Source organism: Rhineura floridana, chromosome 1 (assembly GCF_030035675.1).
Source record: "Rhineura floridana isolate rRhiFlo1 chromosome 1, rRhiFlo1.hap2, whole genome shotgun sequence".
In the NCBI taxonomy this organism is placed as follows: Eukaryota; Metazoa; Chordata; class Lepidosauria; order Squamata; family Rhineuridae; genus Rhineura; species Rhineura floridana.
The window spans coordinates 185,718,198-185,732,374 of record NC_084480.1 but is presented as its reverse complement, the minus strand read 5'-3'; the positions used below and the strand labels follow the sequence as shown (position 1 = coordinate 185,732,374).

The 14,177-nt window shown below is 42.1% G+C and overlaps 1 protein-coding gene across 9 annotated transcripts in view; it reads left to right on the top strand.

Annotated features, from left to right (window-relative positions):
* CTNND2 (catenin delta 2) overlaps nucleotides 1-14,177 on the top strand; it is a 1,018,171-nt gene that overhangs the window by 925,521 nt on the left and 78,473 nt on the right. For all 9 annotated transcript variants that reach the window (XR_009758379.1, XM_061589265.1, XM_061589272.1 and 6 more), the window contains one exon: nucleotides 11,626-11,836. Coding sequence is in view for 8 of the 9 variants with exons in the window: in XM_061589265.1 (XP_061445249.1) it covers nucleotides 11,626-11,836 (211 nt within the window). In the remaining variant the exon portion in view is untranslated. The remainder of the gene's footprint in view (nucleotides 1-11,625; nucleotides 11,837-14,177) is intronic.

The window sequence follows — 14,177 nt, the reverse complement described above, 5'->3', positions numbered from 1 at the left end:
TTCTGTGTTGGTTCTTTGTTGTCCTTTCCCTCAGTGTGTCTTATCCCTTCTGTGAAAAGTTTAAAAAAAAAAAAGAGGTTCCTTTTGTCCTTCCCTGCTAACCTTCCTCCGTGGCGAGGAGCAGCTCTTCAGGCTCCCTCTCCAGCTGATTTGCGGCCGTTCCTCCTCGTTCAGCAAGCACCTGCTGAATGACCCACAGCAGGACCCAGCCCGAGTGCGCAAATCTCTGCTGAAGGTCTCCCGGGCAGTTACCTTCATGGCAGATGCGTCTATGGATGCCATGCAGTTTGCAGCAAGGTCGCTAATGGCAGGGATCTTCACGCGAAGGACCCTTTGGCTTCGACATTGGGAGGCAGACCCTGCAGCTCGTTCCAACCTTGCCTCAGAACCCTACGTGGGAAGCAAATTGTTTGGGGACACCGCCCTTGCAAATGTCTTGGAAACTAAGGAAAAGAAAAAGTCCATGCCATCCACCAGAAAAAAGGATGACGGAAGAACCTTTCGTTGGTCATTCCTTCCATATCACTTGTTGCAGTCCTTTCGGGGCTCACGCTCCTTTGGCAGACAGAAGGACGCCCGCTCCAGCCGTCCCTTCTGGAACAGACAGCGCAGCCAGCTTAAGTCCCAACAACACCTTTCGGGTCGATCCGGCTTTGCATCCCAGTCACGTGGAAACAGACGTCAGTTCTGACGCCTCCTCCTCGCCGGTGGGAGACCGTCTCCAACATTTTGCTCACCGATGGAAGGACTTATCCTCCGATCAGTGGGTTCTACACACTCTTCGATACGGCCTTCGCCTGGAATTTTCTTCCACCCCCCCGGCGAGATTCATTCCATCCCCTCTATCAGCGAATCCACACAAGAGGGACAAAGTTTTGCGGTTAGTTTCCCATCTCTTACACATGGCAGCCATCGAGAAGGTACCACCAGGAGAGAGATTCCTGGGAAATTACTCTCTGTTCTTCACCGTCGAGAAAAAAGACGGTTCGTCCAGGCCTGTGTTAGACCTCAAGGGTCTAAATTACTTCATAAAATACCGCAAATTTTGTATGGACACCTTACTGTCAATCAAGGAAGCGCTGAGGATAGGAGACTTCCTCTCCTCTATCGACCTGGAGGAGGCCTACCTTCACATACCAATCTTTCCTCCTCACAGAAGGTACCTTCGCTTTGCAGTGGGACAAGACCATTATCAATTCATGGCTATGCCCTTTGGCCTGTCGTCTGCTCCCAGGGCATTCACAAAGGTCGTGGTTGCCCTGGTGGCACACCTCAGGACACTGGGGATTCATATCTTTCCTTATCTGGACGATTTTCTGATCCGCTCACCATCATTGCACAAGGCATGGGAGGACCTCCATGTCACCCTGACTTGTCTAAAGGACCATGGCTTCCTAATCAACGAGGCCAAGAGCCATCTCTTTCCGTCCAACCGCATTACGCATTTGGGAGCGACTATCGACTCTCAACACGGCCTCATTGCCTTGCCCAAGACAGGATCAGCAAGATTCACAAAGTAACATTGGATATCCTATCCTCCCCCTCAACGGACCTGATGGAGTTGGCAGCACTTCTCGGTTTGATGGTGTCCACGTTCCTAACAACGCCGTGGGCACGTCATCATTCCCGCACACTTCAGTGGGCGCTCCTGCCCATCCAAAACAACATAGCGTCCAGACATCACCGCAGAATCACTCTGTCGCCACAGGTTCGGCAGTCTCTGTTCTGGTGGACCCACAAGTCCAACCTGGCAAGAGGGGTTCCTTTCCAGGACCCACTGCACACCCTGATAACGTCAGATGCCAGCCTATCGGGATGGGGAGCCATATGCGACGGGCAGATGATTCAAGGCACGTGGTCGCCTCAGGAATCCACACTGCCGATCAACCTGCTCGAACTACGTGCAGTCCGTCTGGCCCTCGAACACTTCGTGAGCACCAGACGGTTAGGAACGGTACTTATCAGAACAGACAACGTGTCGGCCAAATCTTATTTGAACTGTCAGGGGGGCACACACTCCCTCCTTCTTCAGAGAGAAGCCTTTCTCCTCTTCCAGTGGGCAGAGAACAATGTCGACTCGATAGCAGCGGCATATCTCAAAGGGGAGGACAACAGCCAAGCGGACTGGCTCAGTCAGGAGAAGCTGCTTCAAGGAGAATGGAGTCTTCACCCAGAGGCCTTTCATCAGATAGTGGAACGTTTTGGCCACATTCAGGTGGACCTATTTGCCACCAGTCACAATCGGCAGGTGAAGAGATTCTTCTCCCGGTATGTGACACCAGGCGCGGAGGGGATCGATGCTTTAACTTCCCGGTGGCCTCTGGGCAGACTATATGCCTTTCCTCCGATTCCAGATATTCCTAGGGTGATCAAAAAACTGCGTGCCGAGAGATCAGCGGTTCTATTGGTGGCTCCCTGGTGGCCAAGGAGACCTTGGTTTCCAGACCTCCTCGATCTATCGGTGGAACCACCATGGAAGATTCCAGTGCGATGGGACCTACTATCTCAGGGACAGCTCTGGCACCAGACCCAGAGTGGTGGGCACTTCATGTATGGAACTTGAACGGAAGAGACTCTTGAAAAAAGGCATCTCTCCCCAAGTTTTGGAAACCATGATGGCTTCTAGACGCCCATCCACACTCAGAATATATGAAAGCACATGGAAGGCCTTCTCATGCTGGTCACGGAAGAGAGGGCTTCTTCCTCGGAAAGCAGGGGTCAACCAGATCCTGTCTTTTCTGCAGGACGGCTTATCTTTAGGTCTCAGACCTAACACCCTGAGGCGCCAAGTTTCAGCCTTATCGGCAATTCTCTCCAGATCCCTGGATAATCCAATCAGCTCTCACCCTTTCATCAAACGTTTCCTCAGGGGAGCAACGCTGACAGCGCCACCTACGGTGCACCGCTACCCAACTTGGGATCTACATAAAGTTTTGTCAGCCCTTCAAAAACCTCCATTTGAACCTCTGAGTCAAGTTTCCCTCCGTCTTCTGTCCTTTAAGGTCTTGTTTCTGGTGGCCATTACTTCGGCCCGTAGAGTGTCTGAGTTGAATGCCCTGTCTGTCCATAAAAATTTTTGTATATTTCATAAGGATAGAGTAGTCCTACATACTGTCCCTTCCTTTCGTCCCAAGGTGTTGTCTACCTTCCATTGCCAACAAGAGCTGGTATTGCCATCCTTCTGTCCGAATCCGGTCCACCCTTTAGAGAAAGCCTGGCATTCTCTTGACGTGAGAAGAGCCCTTAAGGTTTATATTTCCAAGACTAAGCCAATTCGGGAAACAGATAATTTGTTCGTCTCTTTTCACCCTACATCCCTAGGGAATAAGGTGACCACATCCACGCTGGCCAGGTGGATCAAGGCGTGCATATCATTGGCATATGCCTCTCTACGATTAGCCCATCCTGCCGGAATAGTAGCTCACTCTACCAGAGCAGCGGCCACATCAGCAGCCTTTTCCCATAATGCCCCTCTAGCGGAAATTTGTAGGGTGGCTACATGGTCCACTCCCAATACGTTCATTAAACATTATAAAATAGACTCCTATGCTTCAGCTGAGGCAGCCTTCGGGAGGAGGGTGCTACAGCACGTCCTCACAGATCAATAGTCACCACAGCCCAGCAGTATTCCCACCCTACATGGTTCAGCTTTGGTATGTCCCACCTGATATCATCTTTACATGCACAGGAGAAGAGAGATTTGGTCTTACTGTGAAATCGGTCTTATCTGTGCATGTCAAAGATGATATCAGGGCCACTCCCTATGAGGGCTGGGCTGCCTTTGCAAGCACTATTGACCTTGAGCAGAGAGTGTATGAGTACTGTTGTTTTGTCTTATTTGTGGCGTTTATTGGCCTTATTCGTATGGGCTTGTCATCGAAAACTGAGCACGGAGCAGGCGCAGACCAGAAACGAATCTACAGTAAGATGTCAGCAGTACTCTTTTGCCTTCAACCACTAGGTGGAGCTAATTACCCACCTGATATCATCTTTGACATGCACAGAGAAGACCGATTTCACAGTAAGACCAAATGTCTCTTCCCAATGATTCCAGCATGGAATTTGCCTTTTTCACAGCCGCCACACACTGGGTCGACATCTTCATCAAAATTAAGAATTTTTTGCTCTGAAATACGTACATCATTTTACATTTGCTTACACTGAATTGCATTTGTCATTTTACCCCACATTCACTCAGTTTCCTTTTGGAGCTCTTCACAATCCCTTTTCAGTGACCCTGAACAATTTGGTATCATCAGCAGACTTGACCACTTCACTGTTCACCCCTAACGCTAGATTTCTTATGAAGAAGTTAAAGAGCATTGGGGACTCTACTTTCTACATCTCTCTAAAAAAAATAGGGTGGTTTTTTTATGTAATAGCTCTGTGTCCATTGTCCTACCACATATTTCCTATCCATTCATTCATTCTCTCCCCACCACTACCCTTGCATGCAATACAGTGCCCACATACCATTATCATTCATACACAGAGACCCTTACACACTGTTAACTCACATAGCTTTAACTGTGTGGATCAGCACTATGGTAGCGATACCTATCTACTCCCTTCTCTGTCAAACGCCTTCCCACCAAAAGCAAAAACACCCATTTGTCACTAGGTTTGATATGATGACATGTTTTCTTAAAAGTGCTGCATAGTTGGAATGTACATAAATATTCCTCAGCACCTCAGTAGTTGAGCTGAGGGCTCATTTCAATAAACTGAAAATACCGCTTATCCAACCAATAGCTGTGGACATTTCAAAACCTGCAGCCTGCATTCCTTGCCCTTTGTCACATTTGTCCAACTTCAAGAATAAACTGGCAAAGCACTATTTTTTTAACATAACCTATATTTGGTGCCGTATTTGTCTCTCTGTGACTGTAATACTATTCTCCAAAATGTTAGCCAAAGGTGACTTTGATTTGACAAATAGTTTATGCTTTTTTTTAAAGAAGCATTTCCCTCCTCTTAAAAGTTTAGGTGTCTTAACAGTTAGCCACATTTGATTAGTAAAACCTTTCCTGAAAAGAAGAAGCAGGTCTTACATGTGTGAAACATGCTTCCCCATTCTCTTCTATGAGCAGAAGAATTCTCTATGTGCACAGAAGGGAATCTCAAAGAAGGTTTGGATGTTTGTGCACAGAAGGGAATCTCAATGAACGTTTCTTCATAGAAAGAACATGTATGAGGCTTTTTAAATAACAAAAACATCAGATGTCTGATGGAAATGGATGTTTTTCAGTCTCTCTGGCCCCCTTTCAGTCAATTGTTGGATGGCCATCACAAGAGAGTGATGCTGGAGAGGTGCTGTCGGGGCTGTTGAACTGCCAGTGTGGGGTTCCACAAGGGTCAATTTTATCCAACCATTCTATTTAACATTTACATGAAACCACTGAGTGAGGTCACCTGGAGGTTTGGAGTGTGTTGTCCAGTGACGTCACTAGGGTTGGTGTCTCCTGGTGCGGTAACTCATGGTGTCACCCCCATGGACCTCCTCCCGTACCAGACCATACAAAATCCTTAGTAATGTTTTTTGTACTAATGTTACTCGTAAATGGTAATTCCCATATATCACTGAATGTAATGGCAATAGTAGTGACATAAACAACTAGCAAAATTAAAATTACACCTTTAAATTACAATATCATACGCACAGCTCAAATTCTTGCTCTTATTACTAATGGGAATTAATTATCTTGCATATGCCCATAGTAAATTTTCAGATACTTTCAGACCCTCAGCAATTTTCACGTGGTCTATGTAGAAGAAAGGTCTGGGAACCCCTGGAATAAGACACCTGCTTATGTCCCTATGCTGCTCTCTCCCCTCATTTAGGTGCCTGGGATGCATGCGTGTGGACACACCTCCTTACAATTATGGAAAGTGATTCTTAATAATAAGTCTCCAGACACAAATTTACATAGGTATTTATCAGTTGTTTAGTAGAAAATTCAGAGCTGCAGGGTCCCTTCATGATAGTTACAGCCACGTACACCCTTTTTTGCTCCTGGATTAAGAATGAGATCTTTGTTAATGCATTCTCTCACAACAACAAACATCTCTAGGAGCCAATCAGCATGAAAGTGGAGAGCGTTAGCAACTGAGAAGAGTCTTCTCAGTGGCTGACTCACCTCCTTTCACTCTGATTGGCTCCAATCTGCAGAAAAGGCAAGGAAGCATATTTGAAGACTCTTCTCAGTGACTAACACACTCCCTTTTCATGCTGACTGTAGGATGCTTGGAGACATAGTGACCCTGCTCCCAAAAAAGCAGAGGGACTAAGATCCCCTTGGCGACTACCCCCCTGGTGCTTATGGACATGACCATAATATATTTTGTAATGTGCAAGTTCGACATTATTTATTAAGTGTGTTTAGGATTACACTGATGGCATTCCCAAATATGTACTTTCACACAGACTTTGGTTTTCCATAACACAATGTTTGTCCAAGCCTCCACACTTGGGGGGGGCACTACTTGCACACCCCTTCCATAAGCACATCAAAGTTGGATACACACCTGAACCAAGACCCAGACAAAAGGGCACTCAAAACAAAAAGGTAATTACAGTGGCTGAGTAGATCTTGTACAGTGGTTATACTGACTGGGCAGCCACTGTCCTTCACATTTTACAAAATACTTTTTCCTATACAAAGATTAAATTTCTGTGTATGAAAAAGTAATATATGAAGTGGTCTCAATAGTGAGAAAAGTAAACAAGTGAATGGTGATCCAAATGTTTTTCATTCTCACGTTATGAAGCTAGCTGCCAGATGATGTATCACCTTCGCTACGCATGCAGCGTAGACTGAAAAAACAGCACCCAAGCCCCCATTCAATACGTGCACGTGTTCTTTCCAACATGAATCTACAGGTCTCAAAAAGTAATGTGTGACAAAGTCCTCAAACACCTTATAACATGCCTCAAACATGGTCTCTTGTTCTACCAGCATGCCTTCACACCATCACTTTGCCATAACATAAGGATAGGTAAATTGCTTTTAGGGAGATTCACAATTATGATTTCCTATTTATTTAATCTAAAAATATTTAAAATACATAAAAACAGCCAGGGGAAGATATTGGAGAAATATAAAATAAATACAAATTAAAAAGGGGGGGAGGTAAAGAGACCTTAAATGTGCTACTCACCTTCTCTCAGCCTATCCTCCCCTCAGGATGAAAACAACAGAGAACCATGACCACCCCCAGGAAGAAGGGCACACTTAAAATGTAGAGGGGGGAAATCATCTGCAACCATAGTGTGAAATCAAATACTTATTGGGACACAGTATGAAGAAATATTTCTATAAACATGACTATCAAATATGTTTATGAATTACACAATCTTTAAGTATATTTATAGTGCAATCCGATGTTTGTTTACTCAGAAGCAAATCCCAATGTATTCAATGGGGCTTACTCAAACTGGGAAGTGTGCAGAGAACTACAGGCTCAAGTGATAAGGAACTTGTTCTTTCAACTTGTGCTTTTAAGTTGAGACCTTATCCAAGTCTGAGTCTGTGTTGGAATTGCTTTTTAATATGTTTTTAAACCTTTTCTTTTTTAAAAAAAATGTTTTTTAAAGCTTTAAAAAATATTTTCAAAGATATTTTAAAGTCTGTTTTTATGATGTTTTAAAGTGCTCTTAGTGCTTTTGTTTGCCACCCTGGGCTCCTACTGGGAGGAAGGGCAGGATATAAATCAAATAATAAATAAATAAACTTCATTCACCCAACCCAAAATTCAGAATCATGCCTCTTTAGGCTGTTTTCCAACTGTTTATTCTTGCTTTATGGTTATTGGATTTTAAATGGCTTTATTTCTTGTTGTGAGCTGCCTTGGTTTCCAACCCTACCTCACAGGGGTGTTGGAAAGACTACACACACACACACTGCAGATGTATAAATACATACAGCCCATATAATAGTTTATTGTCAAACCAGTTGGTCGTTGCAGAAAAATCAGTATTAGTTTTAAAAAAATCAGTATTCGTTTCCTACAGAATAAAAACTGTAATACCTAAGTAAGCCCTGCTTACTTGCTTTAAAATAGGACTGGAGGAAGGGGGGACAGAAAAACAACACAAACACAATTCTTTTTTACATTCACTCCAAAGTCCCATTGATTTTCAGCACATTCATAACCAAGTCTACTCAAAAGTAAATCCTATTGAATTCAATGGGATTTACTCTGGAGATATGGGATTAGCAATGCTTTTACCCCCACAAAAGCAAGTATTCGGAAGGTTTTGAAAACACTGCCCAGGATCTGACTCCTGCACACAAGAGGGGAAAAAAATGAAATATATCTACTTACCCAATTTATGAGATTTTCAGATAAACGGGGGGAAACCACCATTTTCTGGCCTTGCAGTGAGGTTTACTAGACACTGCCACAGGTCAAACAAACACTTCACTGATTGGCTGCAATCCTGAACGGGCAGGGTTAAAGCTATGAAGTGCTATACAGTAGTTTAAAAAAAGATTTAACGGGTGGCTGACGTTTTTATGTATATCTCGAGAACCGGACCACCTAGAAACTTAATTTTTTTAAAAATTAAAGCTGATAATCACCCCCCTCTGATGGTGTCACCTGGTGTGGTCCGCACCCCCCTAGTGACGCCACTGGTGGGCGGCTGACGTTTTTATGTATATCTCGAGAACCGGACCACCTAGAAACTTTATTTTTGTTTAAATTAAAGCTGAGAGTCACCCCCCTCTGATGGTGTCACTTGGTGCCTTCCACACACCCCGCACCCCCCTAGTGACACCCCTGGTGTTGTCATCAATAAGCTGATGATTACAGCTCTCTCCTTTCCATCTGTAGGTGTGGTGGTGGATACGGTGTCTGGCCTTGGTAATGGGCTAGATGGGAGCCAATAAATGGAACATCAGTTCAGATAAAACTGAGGCACTGTTAATAGGTGTTTCCCTAGACTGAGATCATAAAAGATTTGAGATTCTTTCCCTTATGTCAGGAGTGGGGAATCTGTGGTCCTCCAGATGTTGTTGGACCTCTGCTCCCAAGCAATAAAAATAAAGTACTGCCCCCTCCCAAAGTTCCTTGTTTAAGTCACATGGCACAGTCTCCATTACATATACAGTTTGGCCCTAAGCAGTGGCAAGAGCATTTATTTTATAATTTGACCATAATTTGTAAAAATGGCCTTTTTTCTCTTTGCCAGGAAATAGATCTTTTCTCTAATTTTATTTCTTTGAAAGGCAGCTGTAAGCCAGTGACACCTTCTTGCTTTTTTAAAGGTTGCAATCTGGATTGGGGGGGGGGGAGGAGCTTGACAGCCATGGGAGAGGCCTTTGCTGAAAAATATTTTATAGATTTTAATCCATAAATACAAGTATGTTTTGCTTACCTTTTTTTACACAGTGCAGCAGATTTTAATAACTTTAAAAAAAAAAAAAGAATTGAGGAACAGTGCAAGACTTATACTAACCCCTAGAAATACAGTGAAATAACTGTGGTGTCAGATATCTTCATTTCCTACTATCAGAAAATCCCATTTCTAGAACCACATTCATTCCTGTAAATGCTACCCTAAGGTTACATTACTAATTTCTCCTTGATTTTCCATTAAATCTACATAAATAGTTATCCTGGATGTCACACAGACTTAAATTTAAACAAATCCTTTTAAAATGTGTTGAGTCAGCAGGTTCTAAGTTACTGAAAATATACATTTGTTTGCAGATGAAGGGACTGTTTACCTAAAAAAAACTCTGGCGTTTATTCATGCAGTGCTCAATACACATCCATGCCTGGCCAAAATAATGATCAGTGCTGTCCGCTCTGACAAAAAAAGATGGTTCATCAGGGGAAGAAAAGATGAAGGGAATGTCTCGGTACCCACCCCCCTCGCTCACCAAATCATGCCAGCATCCAACCACAGGTTGTCAGTGATAATAATGCAGATTATTAGCTTGGTGGTACAGAATTAGTGCATGCTCCCCCTGGTCCAGGATGCCAGGTGTCCCTCTCTACAGTGGCAGTTTCTAACCCAATCCCCCTTAGTGGATAGGGGTCATGTGTTTGCTTACATAATTTTCCCCCATACAATTCTACTGCAGTTTTACAAACTAAGTAAATATATTTGATTATCATTGCTTAAAGAAGTGTTCTGATTAATTCTGAAGTGCACAATAACTGAATATTTGTGTTTTGAGTATTTTTGTTGTTTCCTAACAGCCTTGAGATATTAATCAAAGTAAGAAAACTATAGTCTGTTTGGAATCTCCCATATGCTAAATTATTTGTGCTTCTTCTCCTTATCTGTCCGAACCTACCAAGGGAGATCTGCATGCAGAAACAGTCTTCCACTTGTACTGCAGATTAGGATAAGAATCTGCATCTGTCTGTACATCCAAGTCTGCCTTGCAATAATAATTTAAGACCAATTGAATTGGTGGGATTGATCTGTAAAGGGGATGTGCATGCTAATTGTTGCATATGACCAGTTGCAAATGTCCAAAGCTGGAGCAAGCCATTCCTTTTTTTACATTTTATATATAAGTATATATGATATAATATTTAGTACTAAAAAGTGTTAAGATATTGCTACTGAGTACCCATAACTGTGGGATCCCATCTCCCACTTTTCTAGGAATTATTGATTGTATATCTGAAACGACAGAAAAATTGTAGAGGCCCAGGTTAAACCATTAGCTCCTGAAAAATCAATTGACAGCCTCAAAGAATTCCTGTTTATTATTCTGTCTTTTGTATATTTTTAAAAATTATTTTTGCTGTAGCATTTCAAGTTGTAAATCATGTGGAGTTCATTGGCAGAAAGGTAGCATATACTTGTAATAAGTGCATGAATAAATAGATATTGGTTTTCTTAAAATTTGAGATTTATAGGTTATTGGGGACTTAACAGATTATCTGTTATTAGTGTTCAGTTTATTACCAGTCACATTCTGTTGCATGCACTTCAGATTTATTCTTTCAAGGGTGCACTTTTGCCACAGGGATAAGTTTGTATGCCACATCTTCTGCTGCTTGCAGTAGAAAATTGTGGCTTAGAATACTTGAAATAAAATAAATATTTCATTTTCCTAGCACAGAATAGTTTGTATTTCATATATGGGAAAATGCAATTCTTTCTGCAGATAGCACATTCATTGCTTTGTGATTGCTGTGTGGAATATGGTTGCATGGATTTTGCCTGTCATGTAATTTTGTGACCTGCCCAGACCTGCTACTTTGTGGCTTTTTAAATGTTGTGTGTTTATTTTTAATGTTTTAGTGATATCCTATATGTTACTTGAGTACAGAAGAACTCATGACACCTCATCTGGTATGCATATCTGAGAACAGGATGGCTAACCCTTCCTCCATATGTTTTATATGGACAAGTGTACAATAGGATTTGCAGGACTAATGTGCATGGGCTAAACTATGGATGATAACTGATAATATGGCTACATCCAGGAAAAAGGTCACCACACAGAAAAATTGGTCACCTGACAAAGCAAACTGCTCAAGAGAAGTCACAGAATTATTAACACCAACACCATATTGTGGGTTTTCTTTCCTATTTCTTCTTCTCTCTTTGTTTTTCTTATATGTGACTCCTGCCTCCATTTTTTTTCTTTCCAAAAGGCAAGTATGCTATGCGGGACCTAGTTCACCGGCTTCCAGGAGGTAATAACAGTAACAGTTCAGGAAGCAAGGCCATGTCTGATGATACCGTTACTGCCATTTGTTGTACCTTGCATGAAGTCATCACAAAAAACATGGAGAATGCCAAGGCCTTACGGGATGCAGGAGGAATCGAGAAGCTTGTTGGCATTTCCAAGAGTAAAGGAGACAAGTACGTTTTGCAAATCATCTCATGCCTATTAGCTGTAATTTAATTAGTGTGTGTCTGCTCTAATGATTTCCTGGAGTACTGTAGTTTATCATCTGTTAGTAAGCTTGACAGATGATGGAGAAATGGTGGGAGAGAGTAAGTGGATAATTTCATATCAAAGTGTCTTAACACTTACAGTCATTATTAACATCTGAGGCATGTTTTTATGTATAAGAGTAGCTTATAGTTTAATCTTTACCAACAATGGCTAGTATTGCAGAAATTTATAATTGTAGGGTTTTTCTGCCTCAAAAAGGCATGTCCACCAAAGGTAGCAAAAGAGAAAAGAGATGTATGTCAGGTATTGGAGGCAGGCACAAATACCAATAGAGAAAGAATGGTTGGATAAAGTGGGGATATGCACCAATGGCAAAAATAACAAATTATGTAGAAAAGCGACAAGTATAGGATTCAATTGTACTATTGTTATTTTAAAAATTGGACACCGTCGATTAACTTCTGCTATGTGTCTTAGTTACCAACAAATGCACAGTGGTGTTTCACTATGTTACAATTCTTCTATATGCACTTCTAAAACCAAAGACGCAAAAAACAAAAAGGTGTTTCTGCTGCTGCTACGGTAAACTAGATTTGGCTGTTGTTAAATTTAATCCAAATAATACCTAGTTTAGTTTAAGATGAAAGGTAAGTTTGATTCTGGCAATATATTATAATGAAGAAATTATAAAGAAGGATGTGCTTTATGGTATATAAGTCTGGGAAGAAAATTATCTATCTGAGTTAGGGAAGTTGCTGCGTAATGATATACAGTAAAGTTATGTAAAAAACCGACTGATCTTATGGATCAGTCTAGATTACCCATGTTTCAGTATTTTCTAAATATGTTCCTACTTCCATACCAGAGCGGGGGGAGTCAGGAAAGGGGCTTATACTACTTGCATCAAGGACAAGGTGAGTATTAACATGCCTTGAGTTCTTCTCTGGCCTGCATTAATATCCAAGCCAGAGACAAATTCCTCTTCGATTCACTTTCTTTTCCTTGTAAAGCTCAATAACTTGGCTGATAAGGCCAGTGGCAGCAAGCAGACATGGTGAGGAGGAAACCCCTCTCAGGTTACTGGTATGATGACACTGCAGTGAGCCCTTGGGAAAAAGGGGCTACTAGGCATGCCGGGTACTAGAGAGGGAAGAGAGAGCCAGACCTCTCCCCACAGCTTTTTACTGCCACCATCCACTCCAGCCAGGTACGTGGGGGTTAAAGGGTAGGGGATAGGGATCTGAGAGATCTATACTTGGTGACATGAAAGAGGGCTGTGTGAGTGGGTGGAAGAGAGTGTGCAGCTGAAATTAGTGTTGGGCTGGAAATAAAGCAAGCTGCTTCCCTATTTGGGGGGATTTAGCTTGGGTTATTACTGAATGAAGCCAGCACAAGCTATTGGGGTGGGGATCTGGTCCATCTCTAGTATTTTCAGGTTTATCATGTTACTGATAAAATTATGGTTTATAACCATAAACAATTTTTTTTTAAAAAAAACACCCTCAACTATAGTAATAAATAATAATATATAACTCAATGATACCTGTGGGAGATGTGGAGCAAATTTGTTTCATCCTTATTGGAAATGTTCTAATATATAATACCTTACTGCGAATTAATTCTGAGTAAAAAAAAAATGGTTATCAGCTCCCACTACATACTGGTTTTATTCTGCTACTAAAAATATACAGAGGTTGGATCCAGACTAAGTTAGTCATGCTTTAGTCTCTGAAATCAGTACGAATTAAGCTAGTCATGACTTAATCTAGATCCAAGCCATAGTCATCTTGGATAATTTAGAGGTTAAAATACACATTGTAATGATCGCCAGTCCAGCAATGAAAAAAAGAAAACTGCCTTCTGTAATGAGGAGATTAATGGGAGTTAGACACACTATTCAATGCTAGACCTACACAGAGTAGACCCATTAAAATTAATAGACATGACAAACTTAGGTTCATTAATTTCAATGAGTCTGCACTGAGTAGTCCAGTTGAATACATCCCAATATATATGAATAAGCTGACTAATGTCAGAGTTCCATTAGCAATCACTCGTGAGTGAGTAAGATTGTCTTCCAAAATAAGGTCTTTAACAGTGGGTCCGTAAGTGATTGTGTAAGCCAATCCTAGATCCACATAGCCTCCTACATTGAGGACATAAGTTTCCAAATGGAAGAAAGTCACGACAGGGATTTGCTTGATGAGCCTTCCGCTTAGCTCATTTGTCCCTTTCGCCCTATACTCGTGCTTCTTCAGAGTCCATAGCACCTTTGATAATAGCTGACCTCGAATTGAGACGCTC